The sequence below is a fragment of the Notechis scutatus genome, chromosome 4, assembly GCF_049901735.1.
Source record: "Notechis scutatus isolate UNSWTSFEM ecotype Mainland chromosome 4, rNotScu1.2, whole genome shotgun sequence".
NCBI lineage: Eukaryota > Metazoa > Chordata > Lepidosauria > Squamata > Elapidae > Notechis > Notechis scutatus.
In genome coordinates, this window is record NC_142012.1 from 168,893,633 (window position 1) to 168,911,454 (window position 17,822).

At 60.3% G+C, this 17,822-nt stretch overlaps 2 protein-coding genes across 2 annotated transcripts in view; one reads left to right on the plus strand and one right to left on the minus strand.

Annotated features, from left to right (window-relative positions):
• Positions 1-2,611, plus strand: part of LOC113425171 (IgGFc-binding protein-like) — a 39,042-nt gene extending 36,431 nt beyond the window's left edge. Inside the window, exons 35-39 of the mRNA XM_087965693.1 lie at positions 61-200; positions 617-748; positions 1,559-1,684; positions 1,918-2,014; positions 2,524-2,611. Coding sequence (XP_087821819.1) covers positions 61-200; positions 617-748; positions 1,559-1,684; positions 1,918-2,014; positions 2,524-2,611 — 583 coding nt within the window. The remainder of the gene's footprint in view (positions 1-60; positions 201-616; positions 749-1,558; positions 1,685-1,917; positions 2,015-2,523) is intronic.
• A 299-nt stretch (positions 2,612-2,910) lies between these two features.
• LOC113425179 (putative cation-transporting ATPase 13A5) overlaps positions 2,911-17,822 on the minus strand; it is a 30,324-nt gene continuing 15,412 nt past the window's right edge. The window contains exons 13-30 of the mRNA XM_087965694.1: positions 17,282-17,343; positions 16,864-17,011; positions 15,209-15,295; positions 12,942-13,098; positions 11,095-11,212; positions 10,246-10,370; positions 9,579-9,748; positions 8,806-8,937; positions 8,582-8,661; positions 8,116-8,158; positions 7,803-7,912; positions 7,356-7,452; positions 6,203-6,275; positions 5,467-5,614; positions 5,042-5,226; positions 4,182-4,270; positions 3,967-4,047; positions 2,911-3,397 (exon numbers count right to left, since the gene is read on the minus strand). Of these exons, the coding sequence (XP_087821820.1) occupies positions 3,044-3,397; positions 3,967-4,047; positions 4,182-4,270; positions 5,042-5,226; positions 5,467-5,614; positions 6,203-6,275; positions 7,356-7,452; positions 7,803-7,912; positions 8,116-8,158; positions 8,582-8,661; positions 8,806-8,937; positions 9,579-9,748; positions 10,246-10,370; positions 11,095-11,212; positions 12,942-13,098; positions 15,209-15,295; positions 16,864-17,011; positions 17,282-17,343 (2,259 nt within the window). The 3' untranslated portion in view covers positions 2,911-3,043. The remainder of the gene's footprint in view (positions 3,398-3,966; positions 4,048-4,181; positions 4,271-5,041; positions 5,227-5,466; positions 5,615-6,202; positions 6,276-7,355; positions 7,453-7,802; positions 7,913-8,115; positions 8,159-8,581; positions 8,662-8,805; positions 8,938-9,578; positions 9,749-10,245; positions 10,371-11,094; positions 11,213-12,941; positions 13,099-15,208; positions 15,296-16,863; positions 17,012-17,281; positions 17,344-17,822) is intronic.

The window sequence follows — 17,822 nt, forward strand, 5'->3', positions numbered from 1 at the left end:
CCACTGGGGGCGAAGGGGCCGGGAGTCCCGGTTCATCCCCTGCTCCCCTTTCTCGACCAGGCCGGCGAACAGCTTTATGGCCGATGACTGCAGCCAAAACTGCGTCTGCAGGGACAGCTCCAGCCTCTCCTGCAGGGAGGCCAGCTGCCCCCGGGACCATCGCTGTGGGATCTTCAACTTCACCCGGGGCTGCTATCGTGGTGAGTGTTCCTGGGGGGAAATCCGGGGGCCAACTGCTGAGCTGCAGGCGGGCAGGCGGGCTCTCCCCAGCCCTGTGGTATGTGGTGCAGTGGTTGAAATGCAGCCTTGCAGGCAAACTCTGCCCACTGCCAGAGGTTCGATCCTGACCTGCTCAAGGTTGACTCGCCCTTCCATCCCGGCGTAAAATGAGGACCCAGATGGTTGGGGGAAAGAGGCTGACCCTTTAAACTGCTTAGAGGGCTGTCAATGCACTGTGAAGCGGTATATAAGTCGAAGGGCCGGTGCTTTGTGTCCAAAAGGGACACCGGCCCCTTGTAGCCACTGTCACCCCGGCCTGAGGGTTGGGGGCTGCCACAGCCGGGAAGGCGACCCATTTCCATCCATCCCCCCACCATGTTTCTCCTTCCTGCTGCAGCCGACCCCTGCCAGCCAAATTCGTGCTTCAACAATGGGACCTGCGTGTTGGATGAGAGCCCAGATATTTTCCACTGTGAATGTCCGGAGAATTACGAAGGATTACTCTGTGAGATACAAGTCACACCAGGAGGTAAATACACACAGACACACACACACACCACCCAGGGCTTTGCTTAGTGTGTCACACAGGCCTCTTGGCCATCCCAGACATGGTTTCCACTCCAGAGCAGAGAACATCAGGCCCACGTTTTTAAGCCCTCCTACGTGGGTGCTGGCTGTTCTCTTGGTGCCCCCGAAGAGAGGAGGGGTAGCTGCATAAATGAGGGGTTCTCGGGGCTCTCTGAACTTGGTGGTTTTCTTGCAGAGGTTGCATTACCCAAGCTAGGTAACATCATCAGTGCAGTAGGGTGAAAGCAAACCTCCCTCCTTTCTGGCACTGATGACGCTCCCTAGTTGGGTCATGAGACGTCTGCAAGAAAACCCCCCAAGTGCAGAGACCACCAAGGAGGCCTCATTTCAACTACAAAGCTACAAAGTTCCTCCTTTATTGGAGACTATAAAACAGCTTCTCAGCCTGGTCTCCAGGCAGCCCTCAGGTCTCCTGGGGGACAGGGGGGCATCCATTTCCTAGGTTGGTCGAAGGGCTGAATGCTGCCCCTCCAGGCAGGAACCTTTAGCCGGCCTTCTGCTCCCTCCAGGGCCAGGAAACTGGGGGGGAGGTGATCAAATGAACCCATTTTCTGGGCTGGTTTGTTAAACCAGTTTGCCCCAGACCAGCCGGGCTTTGCAGCCCCGTGGAGCCCAAAGGCGTTGCTGCCCCGAACTCTGCCAGTCCCCCCCACCACCCTTGTGGCCATTGTCACCCCAGAGGGAGGGTTGGGGGCTGCCACAGCCGGGAAGGCGACCCGTTTCCAACCCCGCCTTCTCCTTTCCTGGGCAGCCGACCCCTGCCAGCCCAACCCTTGCTTGCATGGTGGAACCTGCGTGCGGGACAACAGCTCCGAGGCCTTCCACTGCGAATGCCAGGAGAAATACCAGGGGAAACGCTGCGAGGACGAGCCAGGAGGTACACAGATTCTCCTTTATTGGAAAGGCGGACCCTCTCCCCCCAAGTCTTCAGCGAGCCTCCTGCTCCCTCCGGGGCCGGGAGCGGGTCCCGGGGGCCGAACAGACCCGGTCTCCGGGCTTGCACACCGCCCCCAACCCAGAGCCCTCCCCGCCAATGTCACCTTTGCCCGGAGCAGCCGAGCTTTGCGCGCTGAGTGGGCCCACCGCCCCCTCTCTCTCTCCCCTCCAGAGGATTGGCGGACCCCCTCTACATCACGCTGGGCGTGGCGGCCGGCGCCGTCCTGCTGGCCGTGGTGGTCTCCGTGCTGGCCTGCTCGTGCACGCGCAGGTGAGTCGCTCCGGCCCAGCACAGCGGCGGCCGCGTTGGCGGAGCAGCGCTCTGCGGACCCTTGGCGGGCGGGGGCGCAAGGGGCCGGGCTCTTCCCGGGGAGGAGGGAGGGTCTTTTCCTCGGGTGGGCGCTGCGCCCAGCAGTGGAGACAGAAGGGGAAGGGGGCTGACGGGGGCAGAGAAGAGCGCCAGCCCTCCCACAAAGGATAGGAAAAGGCCCCGCAACTAAGGCCGACCTCTGCAGAGAGCTGGGGGGCTTAGAGCATTGGCTGTTTATTGCCCCCGAGCAGCCCCAGGATGCATCGCCCAAATGTTCGCCTCCGTCGGGCAGCATTTTTCACTTGGCCCCTCCAAAGAGCCCCCACCACAAAGAAGGGCAGAAGAGCCCCCCTTTCTGATTCCCAGAGCTGCCCTTAAAGCACGGTCACCCGAGCCCCCCATCAGGAGAACCCTGCTTCGATGGGCCCCTCCCGCCTTCTAAGGCCGGTCTTTCCCCCTTTTCTTGGCAGGAATCGAAGCGCCTCGCGCCGGTCGCGGAACTCGGCGGCTCCCCGCAACCTCGGCCACCTCTCCAACCCCGCCTTTGAGCGCGACTAGAAGCCCCGGAGCCCGCCGCTCCCTCCGGCCGTTCCCAATAAAGCGAATGGTTTGTGCAATGACTTGTGGCTGCAGCTCGTGGATCTTCCCCCAGTTGGGTCGCTGCCCCCCCGAGACGCCCCCTCGGGCCTCCCCCGCTGCCCCTGCCCGCCGCCGCCGCCGCCGCTTCCCTTGCGCACACGGAGCGCGCCAGCAGCCACGCCTCGGAGGCGCCCGGGGGAAAAGGCTCAACCTCTCGGGAAGGGAGGCGAAGCGAGGCGGCCGGGATCCCACCCGAGCCGGTGGCCGCCGCGACCCGCGCTTTGCTCCTTCCGAGCGCCGATCCGGGCCCAGACTGGAGGCTGCGGGCTCCGCTTTCTTCGGCGCCGGGGAGCCCCGCTTGTCTTGGCCCCTCCGGTCTCCAGGGCCGGCCCCGGCTTTCCTCCTCCCCGACTAGGGCGCAGCAGCCCCGCGGGGAAAGGTCCCTTCCGAGCGGCGGGGCCAGCGACGGGCCTCGGCGGGAGAATCGCGGCGGCTGCTGCTCCCCTCCGGCTGCGCAGAGCCGCCCCTCGCCGTCCCGCTGCGGCTTCCCGGGCGGCCCGCGGGCTCCTCCCGCTCGAAGGCCGCGTTGAGGTAGGCCCGGCTGCTGCTTCTGCCGTCGTCGCCCGCCAAGTCTCGCCCGTGCAGCGGGGGCCACATGGCGTCGCTTCCCAGCTGCCGCTGCAGCGCCCGGTACCGGCTGGACGAGCGGAAGCCGCAGAGCGCCTTGATCCGCAGCCAGAGGCGCCGGTTCTGCAGGACGCCGTCCTGGAAGGGGAGGGAGGGAGGGGAGCGAAGGCTCGGAGTCCCGCCCGCCCTGGAAGGGGGGAGGTTTTGGGGGGTGCCGGCCGCCACTCGCTTCTCCGCTTCAAAAGAGCGAGGCGCACAGCCCTGGCCAGGCGGCCTCCCTCCCTCCCGTGGGGGGCGGGCTTCCATCTTGTTGCCTCCCAGGCTGCTGCCCTGGTGAGGGCTGGGCGGACAGGGAAGGAGACCAGCCCAAACAGGGCAAAGGCAGACCCTCCCCGTTGCAATGCTCTGGGGATGAGTGAGGCTCCCACTTGGGAAGGGGAGGGGAACAAACCAACCCCCAGTTTGGAAGGACGGCAAGAGAGGCCAGAGAGATCATCCATCAAGACCCCCAGTGGGACTCAAGGAGGAGGGAAGAGTGTTTGGGGCCAGCTAAAGGCCACAGAGTCCGTCTCCCGCCCCATCTGCTCCCACCCTGCAGTGTGTCGTCCCCCCACCCCCGCCCTTCCCTGCCTGAGCCCCAGGAGCCCCCTGCTTCCAGCCCTGCAGCCCCGGATCCTTGCCCTGGGAGGGAGGGACGTGCATCTTACCTCCACCAAGGAGGAGACCAGAAAGAAGACCAGCAGCATAATCAGCACGTAGACCCTCCAGATGGTCGGGGTGCAGAGAAGCTGTGAGGGGGCGAGAGAGGCTCCCCGTCAGTTGGCCTAGCTGGCTCCCCCTCCCTCCTCCCTCCAAGAGAAGCCAGTTCTGCCCTGCAGGGGTGACCCAAGACTGGCCTCTGGCAGGCCCCCTGCCTGCTCACCTCCATCCTCTGGTAGACCCCCTCAAGGTCGGCAAAGAAGAGGAAGAGGGAAACCCCCAGTTGGAGGCACAGCAGGCCAGAGAAGATATCTGGGGGTGGAAAAGGCAGAGGGGGGAGTCCTGTCAGTCCTGCGGAATGCCTGGTGCCCCATGGAAGGATGGGCAGTTACGTGGGGCATCAGACCCATATGGGGGGGGCGAGAGGAGTTCAAAGAACAAAGGGGGTCACTGGCCTCCCCAGGATAGGAAGTCTAATGCCCGGGGGCCATATTAGCACCCTTAAGTCAGTGGGTCAAACCACAATCCGGAAACAGTTGAAAGCAGAGACCAAGAGGAGAGAATCTTTGCAGCTCAGGCTTGAAGTGGGGGCTCCTCAGGGGCTCTCTGAGCGTGGCAATTTTCTCACACACTTTTCAGGACCCAACTAGGTAACACCATCCATGCTAGAAGGGGGAGGGTTTGTAGATGGGAGGAGGAGGAGGAGGAAAAGAGGACTGCGGGGTCCTTTAGGTAACGTCACCGGTGCTATTAGCAGACTGATGAGGTTACCTAGTTTGGTCATGAAGCGCCTGCAAGAAAACCCCCCACTCTGATGCCTTCCTGAAAACCTTGGGCCCCCTCACCATCCTCCCGGGCCGAGTGGGGGCGAGGTGGGAGTTGAGGCCCCCCGTTGCTTTGGCTACCTCCTGCCTGGTTCTCCTTCCTCACTCCGGCTCCGTCCTCTCTTTCCCTGCGACCCACCCAGAGCAGCCGGGCCTCCCAACAGAACCGTCTCCCTTCCACAGTGACCTCCCTCCTGCCCAGCCCGCCCCCACCCCCAAGCCAGCCGGGGGAGGAGGAGAGGAGGGGCCCCTCGCTTACAGTTGGTGTAGAGGGGCTTCCGGAAGGGCCTCCCCTTGGAGAAGATGAAGGCAAAAGCGATGCAGCTGAGGGTCACCAGGGGCCAGAGAGTGGTGGCCTCGTAGCTCAGGACGGGGTGTCCCTGCGCTGTGGCATTGGCCGTCCCGTTGCCTGGGCAGGTGGTCTGGTTCCCCAAAGGGCACCCGCTGGAAGGAAGGAGGCAGGGAGGGTCCCTGAGCACCTGCCCTCCACCCTCCCTCCCGTGGGCTCGTCCAGCTGCTCCCCGTGAGCCCCTCCGGCCAGGCCAGACCGGGGGGGGGGGCAGCAGGCCAGGTCCCTGCATCGGAAGGTCCTCCCAGGCCCTCCCACACCCGTGTGTGTGTCTGTGTGTGTGTGTGTGTGTGTGGAGGGTGTCCACGGGTGGGCGGATGTGTCTGCACACTCACCAGTGGCCCCGCAGCTGCGAGTACCAAGCCTGCCGCTTCACGTAGAGGAAGGCGAAGAGCTGGAGCAGGAGGCTCAGGCCCACGTTGAAGAGGACGGAGAGCAGCAGCGGTGGGGAGAGCAGCCGTCCGGGGGCCGGTAGGGGGCCAGCTTGGGGTAGGCGTGGGTCAGGTTCACTGGGTGGGCAGAGGGAGAAGGTGCCAGAGGAACCAAGGAAGAGCCAGCTGGGGGGGCTTCCTACCCCACATTCCTTCAGGCGGGGGGGCAGGGGGGAGCGAGAAGCAGAGGGGCCTGATGCCACCAGCCGCCTAATGCCCAAGCAGAGCTGCTCCTGGGGCTGCCCGTGCCCAAGAGAGAGGCCAGCAACGCAGCCCTGGCACTGCCTCTCCTGACGGGGCTCTGTGGGGTGAGACCAGGCCAAGGGAGGGCCAACTTGATGCCAACTGGGTGGGTTGGCACAACCGTGCGAGCAAAGACTGGCAGTTGGTTTCAGAGAAGATGCCCAGCTTGTTTGGGTATTTTGTGCCAACCCAGCAGCGGTTACACCCACGGCTGAATCCAGATCGCCCACAACCATCCCAGAAAACCCGTTTCAAGCACGTTGTGTGAAGGGGCAGCTGGAGTAGGGGCAGCCCCTCCTGCTTTGCCCTGCCGCTCTGCCTGTGCCTTGGGCGGCACCTCCCCGGATCCCCAGCTGGCACGAAGGCAGCCCCATGTGCCCGGGGACGAGCGGCTTACTTGTGAGGCAAACCACAAGGGTGATGCCAATGTCCTGGATCAGGAACTGGTAATTCCCCAGGATCTGCAGTTGCTAGAAGAGAAACAGACCCCAGGCAGGCTTTTCCCATTGAGGTTCACGGGGAGATTCGAATGACTCCCACATACCGGCCGCCTGTTTTGAGTCACCTGCCGCTCCCCGAAGTAAGAGAAAGCCCCGCCTCCTTCCGGGAACCCCTGAAGATTATTGGTAATGATGGGAAATAGATTGGGAGATGTTGGTGGCGCTGTTTTCCCCGGCTCCCTGTTCGGCTTCCGAGCGTTTCGTCACCAGGCTGCGTAACCTCATCCTGGTGTTTCTCTGGGCTGGGGTTGAAACGCTCAGAAGCAGAAGAGCTCAGAGAACACAAACCACCCCCCCAATGTCCCTGGAAACTGCCGAGGTGGCTTGACGTAGCCTGCCTGGAGACCCCAACTCTTCCTAGGGCTAAAGTGCTCGTAGAAGATGATTCTGACATGCACTATACACGGGAACAACAGTGGGGAGAAAGTGCCTCCCCCCAAGGTCCACCTTTGCCTTGAAACTCAGGAAAAAAACCCGGGATCTCAGCCGCCTCCTGCGATGCGGACCATCCTGCCCTGAAATGGGCCACCGCAGGGGGCGAAATCCATCCCGGAATTGGGACGGTGGGGCCGAGGAAGAGCCGATCGGGTCAGAGTGCCCATAACGGAGGACTCGGCCGATTTCTTAACTCTGACAAACGAAGCCAAAAACGGTCATTCACGCACACATTTATACTCCTTCAGACTTTGTCTTTCGTATGCTGTGTTTTTATCTTAATGCGATGTGAATACCGGTAGTCCTCGACTTGCAACAGTTCACTTATACTGACCGTTCCAAGTTACAATAGCACTGAAAAAAAGTGTCTCCTGAAGACCGTGTTTCACAGAACCTTTTAAGTTGGAACCTCCAAGTATTTCAAGTATTTTTCCGGCATGGAAACGGCCAGCCCTCTGGGAGTCTCTGAGCTGGGTGGTTTCCTTGCAGACATTTATCCTAACCCAACTAGGAGGGAGGGGGGGGTTGCAGGGAGGAGGAGGACTCGCCTTCACCAGCTTAGGAGCCGCTGTCCCCGCCCCCTTGGGGCTCGTCCCCAGCACCGCCCATACCTACCCAGTAAAGCAGGACCGTAGCAATGAACTGGACCAGGCCGTAGAGCGTCAGGTACTTAAACACCGCAAAAGAGGCCACCAGAGACGCCCGGCCCTCCCTGGCATCGGAAGAGGAGGGGAGGGGAGGGTTAGTAGAGGAAAGCAGAAGCCCCCTTGCTCAACCCCCCACTCCCCCAGGGAGGAAGGGAGGCAGAGGGCAACCCGGGAAAGGAAGGGGTGGGACCCAGTGGCTCCTCTGCTAGTCGGGTCTCCAAGCCAGCTCTGGAGGAAGAGACACACCCCCCCCGGGAATAACAGAATAACCAAAGAGCAGAGTTGGGAGGGACCTTGGAGGTCTTCTAGTCTAACCCCATGTCCAGGATGATAGAAACACAGGGCTGGAGGGGACCCTGGATTCCCTTCCACCCCCCTCGGCTCAAACGGGAGATCCTCCAGCGACCCCATGTACCTGATCAGGGCTGGCACACACTCGATGTTGGGGATTTGGGAGGTGAAGGGGGAAGCCACGGAGGCCTCCTGCTCCGAGAGGGAGATCCCAGCGTGGGCCATTTTCAGGGCCTGGGGAACAACAAGAGGTCCCCCTGTGAGGCATTGGGGGGTCGGCAGCGGAGGCGCTTCCAAACCTCCTCTGGAAAGGGGGCAGTTTCCGCAGGCTGGTTTTGCCCGGATGCCTCCAATTTGGGGGGACAGGACAGGTGGAGGGGCAACCTGAGTGAGAACATTCTCCCCTCCCCCAATAAGGCCCTGAAGTTTTCACCTACCCCACAGTCGTTGGCTCCGTCCCCACACATGCCCACATAGTAACTGGAAGGAGGAGGAAGAGGAGGAGGTGGTTACTTAGTCTCTCCGGGCAGAGACACCCACGGCAGGCATTCCCTGCCACACCTGCCTCCCAGGCCCTCCCTCCGGAGTGAAGAGGGGGCTGCCACCCTTCTGGGGGTCCCAGGAGGTCTGTGCTTTCACACGGCCTGCTCCCCCTCCCCGCTTCCTTCCCTCGCCTGCACCTCCCTGCTGTGACTGGGGGCTCCTTCTGGGGCAGGAGGGCAGGCTGGGTCCCGGCGGACACTTTCACAGCAGCCCTTTGGGGCCCCGGTCAGGAAAGAGGGTCCCCAAGAGGTCATCGGGAGCAGCGCTTTGCAAGCGGAGGGCCAGCTAAGCCAGGGGACCCCAGTGGGGGCAGGTGGGAGCCCCTCCCCCCTTTGCCCTGGATCACGAGGAGGGACCCACTCGAGTTTCTGGAACTCTTCCACGAGGTTGGACTTCTGCGAGGGAGACATCCGGGCAAAGACGGTCCCGTTCAGAAGCACCTGCGGGAGGAAAGAGGCCACAGTCACCCGGATGGCCGGAAAGGGTGGACAGGAAGGCAGGTGGGGCCGGGGGCCCTGGGAGCGACGGGGAGCAAACCAAGAAGGAAAGGGAGCCCCCACAAGGAGGGCCCCCTCCCTGCTCACCTTGGGCAGCAGGCTGCTGAAGTGCTTGGCCAGCACCTGGTAAGACGCCCCACTCAAGACAAAGTGGAAGTGGCCGCCCTCCTCTTGTGCGCTGGGCTCCTCTAGGGGGATATGGGGGTCCCGAGAAACAGGCTTCGATTTCCATGGAAACAAAGGAAACGAGACTGAGCCAGTTAAGGATGAATGAACTCTCCCAAGATTGCCAAAGACACTTGCTCTCCGCTTCCTCCGGGTCCAACTCGCCAGCTGCTGCCCGAGTCTTCCCCTCCCCCCACCATGTCATAGGGGCAGACCCACCTCCCCTCCCTCCTCCAAAAGCGGGACTGGTTATGAAATCTAGTCATGGGGTGGATCCCCAGGAGGGAGGGAGGGGGGCAAGAGACAACTCAGAGAATTTGTGTGGGAGAAAGTGGCCAAGACGGCTCCTCCCTAACAGTCCCCAGAGTCTGTCTTGGCTTAGGGGAAAGTTAGAATGCTTTAGCCTGGCAAGATTCTGTCTAGAGGGGAGGAATCATTAAAAAAAAAAAAAAAGATCTGCTTAGAAAGCTCATAACGGGTCTTTCTTGGGTTCGGAGCCTGACATTCTCCAGTTTGAATCTATGAAACTACGAAGGACCAACACGGTCTCCTCCTAAGGAGGTGATGAGGAACGTGGCCAGCCTGGCCCTCTCCTGGCCCACAAACAGCCCAGACCAACGCCCTCCTCCTCCTCTTCTTCCAAGCCCTTCCTGCTCACCTTCCTGGGCCCCCTCTCCTCTGGGCAGGTGCCCTACCTGGTCTTTGCCCACGATGAAGGGTGCCTCCTCCTCCTCCACCAGCTGCCAAGTCACAGATGCTGGGCAGGAATCCTCCAGTTCCTGGGCATCCACCAGGACCACCTGGCTGGTGCTGGGAAGCATCCCAGAGCTCTTGGCCACAGTGATGGCCGTCTGGAGGTTGTCGCCTGGGGACAAGCGAGGCTGAGGTGAGGGGGCAGCCCTCAAAAGGAAACACACTGATCACCACATGTGCATAAGCGCACCCACCTGCCTACCGTCCCTGTCCTATTTCTTTTTATTTTTCTCATATGCATCCATTTCATGGATTCATAACTAATCGCTTGACAAAATAAAAGAAAGAAATAAAATAAAACCGAAGCTGTTAAAGGAGGAAAGGAAAAAGGGTGTGTGTGGGGGGAATTGGGAGCTGAGGAGAGAAGTCATGGCTAGTGGGCAGTTCAAAGCAGCACCTGGAGTGGGGGGAGGATTCCTGGGAAACCTGCAACCTGATCAGAGCCCAGCTGCCTCTCCCAGTTCCTGCCCCAGAAGGCAAGTGGGGCAAGTGAGAACAACTCTGGATGGTGACTTGGCCGATCCCGGAGGGCCCCTCAGCTGCTGTGCAAGGGCTGAGCCCCCCACTCCCCGCTACCCCTCCAGCGGAAGGCTCCCCCTCCCAGCACACCTGTGACCATCACGCTCCGGATGCGGGCCTGGCGGAGCTCCTGCAGGACCGGCCGGGTCTCGCTCTTCAGGCGGTTCTCCATGACCAGCAGGCCCAGGAAGGTCAGGCCGGACTCCAGGTCCTCCCTGTGAGAAGGAGAGGCAGGGAAGAGGCGACGAGGGTTGTCCTCCACTCACCGAAGGCAGCGTGCAGAAGAGCAGAGTTGGAAGGGACCTCAGAGGTCTCCTAGTCCAACCCCTTGCCCAAGCAGGACACCCTTTACCATTTCGGAGAAATGGCCATCCCGTCTCTTCTTGAAAGCCTCCCGTGATGGAGCAGCCACAATCTCTGGGGGCAAAAGCCGTCCCACTGGCTCATTGTCCTCATTGTCCTGCATGGGCCTCCCTGGAGCAGGGCCTGTTTGGGGGCCTTTCTCTTTGAAGATACCGCAAGGAAATTCAGCTCCCACCGTGGCAAGGGAGAGGAATAGATACAGCATATAAGGGGGTGGGAGGTGTAGGTGTCCCGGGGGAGCATGGTGTGTGCTGGGACTGAGAGATGTGCAAGCATTTCCTTCTCCCCACCCACCCTGGAGGGCTCCAAGAAGAGGCTGGGCAACCATTTGTCCGGAACCCGGTGCCGCAAGGTCTCCTGGGCTGGAAGACCTCCAAGGCCCCTTTGGACCCTGAGAGGCCGGCTTCCAGGTCCTGCTCTCCCTCTCCAGCTGCCTTGGAGACAAGCCTTGGACAGAGCTCCGATCCGGAGAAGCTGGGAGGATACGAGCCGGAGAGCGGGGCCTTGCCCTGCTCCTCCTGGGCCCCCCTGCCAGAGAGGTCAGGGGGGGCTGCAGCTGCCCCTCTGCGTGCTCACCTCTCCAGGTCACTGAAGGCGGCTCCTTGGGGAAGATGGAGCTCCTTGTGGGCCAGGCCGATGACGCGGAAGCCCTGGGCCGTGAAGCGTCTCAGCTCAGCTTGGAAGATGTTCGGAACTGGGGGGGGGGAGGGAGGCTGCGGTCAGTGGGGGGAAGGGGGTCGCCCAACGTGCTGGGACCCCCTCCGTGCTTTCAGATGGGATCAGCAACCCCGGGCGAGGCAGAGCAGCTGCACCATCCACAGCCACAGGCCCTTACGTCTCCCACCCACGCCTGGACTCTCTGCCCCGGAGCAGCCTGTCAATCTCCCTCCATCCCCACCAAGCGGGCAGGAATCGGTGCCCGGAAGTTCGGCCCATCAGTCTTGGATTGTCAACCTTCACGGTGTCTCAAACTGGGCCTGGACCTGGTCCAGCCCCCTTTCTCAGATCCTGGCCAAGTGGCCCCACTGGCGCTGGAGGAAGGCAGCCCCCCGAGAGAGCGGACTCTACCGGCTGCTGTGGGGTCCAGTCAGCAATGATGGGAAGGCCGCTGATGGAGCAATGGACCCTCCGTGGGGCATCCGGAAAGCTCAGGAAGGTCACACCTGCCTGGAATAAGCCACTGAACGGGGGAGGGGGTTGATGGATTAACCTGTCCCCCCTCCCCACCTTTAATTGGGCCACTGTGTTTGGCTATTTTATTTGATTTAGGCCTTTATCTTTGTACGGGTTTATTTTTTATGACTGTAAGCCACCCACAGTAAGATGGGCAGCCCCAAAAAATTATAAATAAATAAAGTAAATTAAAAAAACACTTTCCCATTTGCCCAAGGAAGCAACCCAGACAGCTGCACAAGAAAAAGGCAGAACATGATCTCGTGCAACAAAGGTCTATGGGGGGGTGTGCATAAGCGCACCAATGTGCCTACCGTCCCTGTCCTATTGTTTCTTTTCTGTTTCTTTTCTGTATCCATGTATTCATAACTATGTTTTTACTTACACCTGTTATCTTGTAAGCAATTTACAAACCAAATAAAATAAATCAGATAAATAAATAAAAAACATGCCGTTAAGGGGAGGGGGGGGGCGTTAGGGAGAGGAGGACTCCCTTCTTGCAACCACTTCTGCTGGTGTGAATGGCCTCCCAGGAACGCAGAGGGGGAAGGTTGGGGTCTGCTCCTCAGCCAGGCATCGGCCGTAGAGACCCCCTCTCGACCCAACCCCCCCGCTTCTCTCTCTCTCCTGACTTCACACACACACACACACACCCCGCAGGGCTCCCAGGCACAGCCTCCTCCCTCCTGGCGGCTGAGGTCGAGAGACGGGGGCCCAGCGGGGGCTGCAGTTTGGGGTGAAGGGGAACTGCTGAAGCCTGGTGGGCCAGGGGTTCGAATGCAGCACTGCAGGCTGACTCTGTTCACAGGCAGGAGTTCGATCCTGAGGAAGCTCCGGGTTGACTCCGTCTTCCGTCCTTCTGAGGTCGGTAAAATGAGGACCCAGATTATTGGGGGGGGTGGGGGGAAGGCTGGCTCTGTAAAACCACTCAGGCTGTTGAAGCACCATTAAGTAATATATAAGTGCTGTTGCTCTTCCTTCTTTCTTTCCTTCCTGACTCCTGTAAACCACTTAGAGAGGGCTGGAAAGTGGCATATAAGTCTAAGGGCTGCTGCTACCCCCCCCCTCCAAGGCTGCCACACACACACACACACACATCGTCAACTCTAAAACTCCACTCCCAAACGTGGCCTGCAGGGGTGCTAAGATGATCCCTGTGGGTCTGCCAAGAGGAACCCCGTTCCTTGACTAGTGGGTGGGTGGGGGGACACCCCCCCCCGACCTGAGGCTGCTGGTTCTTCTTCGCTTACCCGTCGCCTCTTCGCAAAAGCCGGCCACCGTCTCGGGGGCTCCCTTCATGCAGAGCTCCAGGCCGCCCTTCCCAAGTTCCTGGGTGATGACCGACATTCTCAGCAAGGAGGAGGAAAAGGGGAACTGGTGCAGGATGAGGATCCCTTCCACGGGGGCCTGGGCAGGGGGGGAGAAGGCAGGCGCAGGAATCACCCCCAGGAACAGAAGGGTGGGGGGGGTCCATCCCTTCCCCAAAGCGCCAGAAGGCAGGAGGGGGAGGAGAACAGGACGCATCAAAGGAGGGGAGCAGCAGCCTGGAACTAAGGAGAAACCGCTGCTGACACGGGGAGCACAATCCACCCGGGGAACCGAAGTTGTGGCCGCTCCGTCACTGGAGGCTTTTAAGAAGAGGCCGGACGGCCATTTGCCTGGAATGGTGTAGGGTCTCTTGCCTGAGGTTGGACTAGAAGACCTCCAGGGTCCCTTCCAACGTTAATGTTACATAAGTCGTCACCCAGGCAATGCTCTTACAAAAGAACAGGTCTCGGATTTGACCCTTCCTAGTTTTCCTGAAGTGACGAGGGCTCGCAAGATCCTGTTCCTGCAACTTATGCGCCATCAAAGTCGTGTCCCATAAGCATCCGTGACTCCTGTTTCCTTGAAGAGGGACACCGGGGCAGGCCGAGGCTTCACTTCCACAGCCTGCCCGTCCGTTTGCCAGGGTGGGGTGATAAGCAGAACAAATGCTTGTTTGAGGCGAAGAAAGGAGCCAATCCTGCCCTTACGGCTCTGGTTTCATCAAGCGTGTCTTGTAAACAGAGTAACCGAGTTGGAAGGGGCCTTGGAGGTCTTCTAGTCCAACCCCCTGCACAAGCCTCTCCTGAAAAGAAGGCTGGACTTCCACAGCTGGGTGTGAGCGAAGCTCAGGACCTGACGGGGCCCTCGTGGAAGGGGGGGGGCATTCGGGTTAAGTCCAGTTCCAAAGTGGCTCTGGTCTGGAGGAAGGAAGAGGCGGTGGATGGCCCTCCTGGGAGAGCCAAGAAAGAAGAGGTTCCCCTGCTCCAGCAGGGGGGGTTGGGCTAGATGACCTCCAAGGTCCCTTCCAACTCTCTTATTCTAGGGATACTTCTTTCTCCTGGGCCTCCCTGGGGTTTTGGTGCCTCCTCCAACAGCCACTGACTTGCTCTGGCTGGAGAGTCCAGGGCCAGAGAAGCCCCAGGAGTTTCAGAAGGTGGCACGGGGGGCACCTGGGACTGGGGGGGGCACTGCCAGCCTCGTTGCTCATGGCCCCCGTAGGACAATTTGGGGCTGCAGTCACTAATACGGTCAGTCCTTGACTTACGTCCACAATTGGCCCCCAAATCTCTGTGGCTGTGCAAAGCCGTTGTTAAGTGACTTTTGCCCTCATTTTACGCCCTCTTTTGCAACAGTTATTAAGTGAATCAGGCGGCCGTTAAGTGAACCCAGCTTCCCCCATGGTCCGCTTACTGGAAGGTGGCAAGAGAGGATGACCTGGCCCTGGGACGAGGCAACAGGCACAACCACAGGCCAGCTGCCAAGCACTCAGAGTCTGGTCACGTGGCCACAAGGATGCTGCAGCGGTCATAAGTGTGAAACCCAGTAACTTTGGTCAGTGTCATCGTCACCGTGGGCGTCCATTGGAGGAAGGGCGGCTGCCCTGTATGCGGCTGCTCTGCTCTCCCTCGCCCGGCCTTCGGCAGGAGGGTGAACGGAGGAGCTGTGGTCCCCCCTTCAGTCCAGAGAAGACGGAGCTATTATGGGCTGGGGGATCCGCTGCGGGGGGGGCTTTGCTCCCTCTGAGTCCCGGCTCTTAGCTGCCAGCACAGGAGGGCCCAGGGGCTCCGCTGCCAGCCTGCCTCCCGGTTCCCTTCTAACCCCCGATGACCTGAGCAGAGACCCTCCCGGGGGAGCTGCTCCCGACTGCTGGCTTCCGTCCGTAGAAGGAATCTATAGGAGGGCCACCATTGCTCCGATGCTCAGGCCTTTTCCTTCCCTGGCTGCACCTGGGCAGAAAAGGAGCTCCGGGTGCAAATCCATTCTGGCTGGTTTGTTGCGAGCTCAGATTTTCTTTCCTGGCCGGAGAATTCTCCCCCCACCCCCCACCCCCACGCCCTGGCTTTCCACCAGTCAATCAATCAATCAGAACAGAGCTGGAAGGCCCCTGGGAGGTCTTCTAGTCCAACCTCCTGCTCCAGCAGGAGCCCCTCTTTTCATTTGCCTGCCTCCCTTTCTAGGGGGACAAGCGGGGGGCTGAGAACTGGCTTACTGGGGAGGCGCCAGGGCCCGGTTTCACCAGGAGGCAGGACTCCGGGAGGCTGGCTCTGCTCTTGTCCGGCCGGTGCTCTTCCATCTCCTGGTGGGAGAAAAAGAATCAGGAGCCTTAGAAGGAGCCCTGGAGGCTGCCTGCCGGGGGGTGGGGGGGCTGCCTCTGGGGTGGGCAGGAAGCGCGAATTCGGCCCTGCTTTGGGAAAGAGTCCAGTTAGGACTAAGGCTTCAGCCTGGGGACGTGGGGGCTGCCGTTGGGTTAGGAGTGGTGACTTTGATTATGCCCCATCCTCAAATCACCCCAAGGGTCCCTTTCCAGAAGGCAGCTGGACTTTCCTTGTTTTTTGTTTTTTTAATTTGAAAGCACTTTGCTTCTCATCCAAGAAGCTTGTTCAGTTCTTCAGAGAGGGAGGAGGAGAGGAGGAAGGAAAGGGAGAGACAAGGAAACAAACGGCCCCAAAAGGAAGCCAGCAGAGACCAAACCAGCCCTTCGCTCAAACTAGCACATTGCAAGCCAACAGAGAAGCACCTCCTGGAGTTCAACCAGGGGCCCCTTAGACTCAGGCGTGGCCTGGGGCCGAGCGCGTCAACGTCAGTCCTAAAGGGCGGCCTTTCTCTTGAATTTGGCAGGCTGCCCTCTTCCTTAGCCCGGGGCATGTAACGCAGCAGGCAGGCAGTCCGCTGTGTGCCAGCCAGAAACACAGCGAGCACAGCCTCCACCTGCTTCTGATGTCAGAGGGGTCTGGAATCCCGTTGGTTCCCGGAAGGTCCCTGAGAACTTACAGCTCCAGAGGGCTGAGAAACCCTCAGGCACCAGAGCCAGGAGCTGGGCCACCCTGGCAGCCACCCCTCCGTTCTCTATCCCACCAAAGGGCTTGTGCCAAGAGAAGAGAATATTGAACTGGGGGGTCCTGGGTGCCCTCGAGCTTGCTGGCCTTCCTCCCAGACATTTCATGACCTGACTAGGTAACATCATCAGTGCTAGAAGTTAGGAGGAGGAGGAGGAGGTTTTCTTCCAATTCAAACCTTTATTGTCAGTGCACAACCTATGTCCCATGAGATTGGCTGGGCTTCCCTTAGTTGAGCCTCCCAGACATTTCATGACCCAACTAGGCAACATCATCAGTGCTAGGAGGGAGGCGGGATTTGCTCTCGGAGTGTGGTGGTTTCCCTGCAGACGGGTATTATCCAACCGGGGAGCATCCTCAGGGCCAGGGGTCTCCCCGGCTGCCCTTCCCATCCTCAGAGCTGAGCTGGAGTGCAGGGCCTGCCCTTGGCTGTCAACGGATGGGTCAAGGGGATGCCCCGGAGGAATTGGTCCGGCCAAGAAACCCCCCCGGAGGGTGAAAGGTTTGGGGACTCCCTGGTTCCCTTCCTGGGAAGCCTCTTCCCATCCCATCCCCTTTTCCCGCTCTGCAGGGAGCCTGCAAAGGGGAGATTGGCTGCCTTGCCAACCTCTCTGTGCCATCCCGAAACACGCCAATGGGTGGCGCCAGCAGGAATGCCACTGGAGGGGCTCACAGCAGCCGCTGGGGCAGAAGGGAGGATGCTGGAGGAAGAGGAGGGCAGCTTCTACCCCTCCCCAAAACTCCCCACACACAAGAGGCAGGAGAACGCCCGGCCTGTCCGAAGCAGCCGGAGGGGAGGGAGGCTCACCCAGTTTGTGCCCTCGAACATCTTCAGGTCCAGTGGGTCCCCCTGGATCTCCCCGTCCAGCAGCAAAAGGGAATGGCACGTCGCCATGGCTCTGCAGAGGGGCCCCCAGGGCAAGGGGGCCCCCGAGAAGCTGTGCACGCTCTGGAAGCTGAGGGGCAGGTGGGGGTGAGTGGGGGCTCCCTTGGAAGGCAGTTTCCCAGCTGACTCCCTGGGCAGGTGTGAGCCCGGCCACCACCCATCCTCTCCCCTCGGGCAGCCAGCAGGGGGAGTGCCAGCCTTCATCACCTGGCAGGAGCAAGGAAGGAAGCGGCCCAGAAGGCAGCGGCGGCCAAGGTTGCCAGTTCCCAGGGACCCTCAGCAACCTCCCCCTCTTCTGCCTCCTTTCATCTGGGGTCAGATGGCTCCCCACACTCCTCACCTCTGGCTTTGGCAAGGAAGGGCCCCCCAGAGGTCCAGCCCGTCCTCGGTCAGGGTGCCTGTCTGGGTTCAAGAGAGAGCCAGGATTAGGGCCCAATAAGGGTGGGCTGCAGGCCCGGCTGCCCCCTCTATTGGGTTGGGCTCTAATATTTTATTTTATTTCTTTGGAAGGTAAAATATTAGAAAGGACAAGAACAGAAAAACAAAAAGGCCAAAGGCCAAAGTTAGAAAAACAACAAGGAGAAGAAGAAATTATAAAGAAAAATGTGCCCATGAATAAAGCCAACATTAAACCTACGTCTGTCCCGGTTGAACGTTGAGGAATATTTCCACTTGTGAGTGGAAAGAAAGGACCGGGGGAGGGGGGCTTTTCTCACGGGGGAGCAGCTCTGAAGAAAAGAGAATCCTGCGGGGTGGAAGGGAAAGGTGGATGACGGAACAACGGAGCTGGAAGGGGCCTCGGAGGTCATCTGGTCCAACCCCCCGCTCAAGCAGGAGACCCCAGACTGTTTCAGGCCAATGGCCGTCCAGTCTCTTCTTGT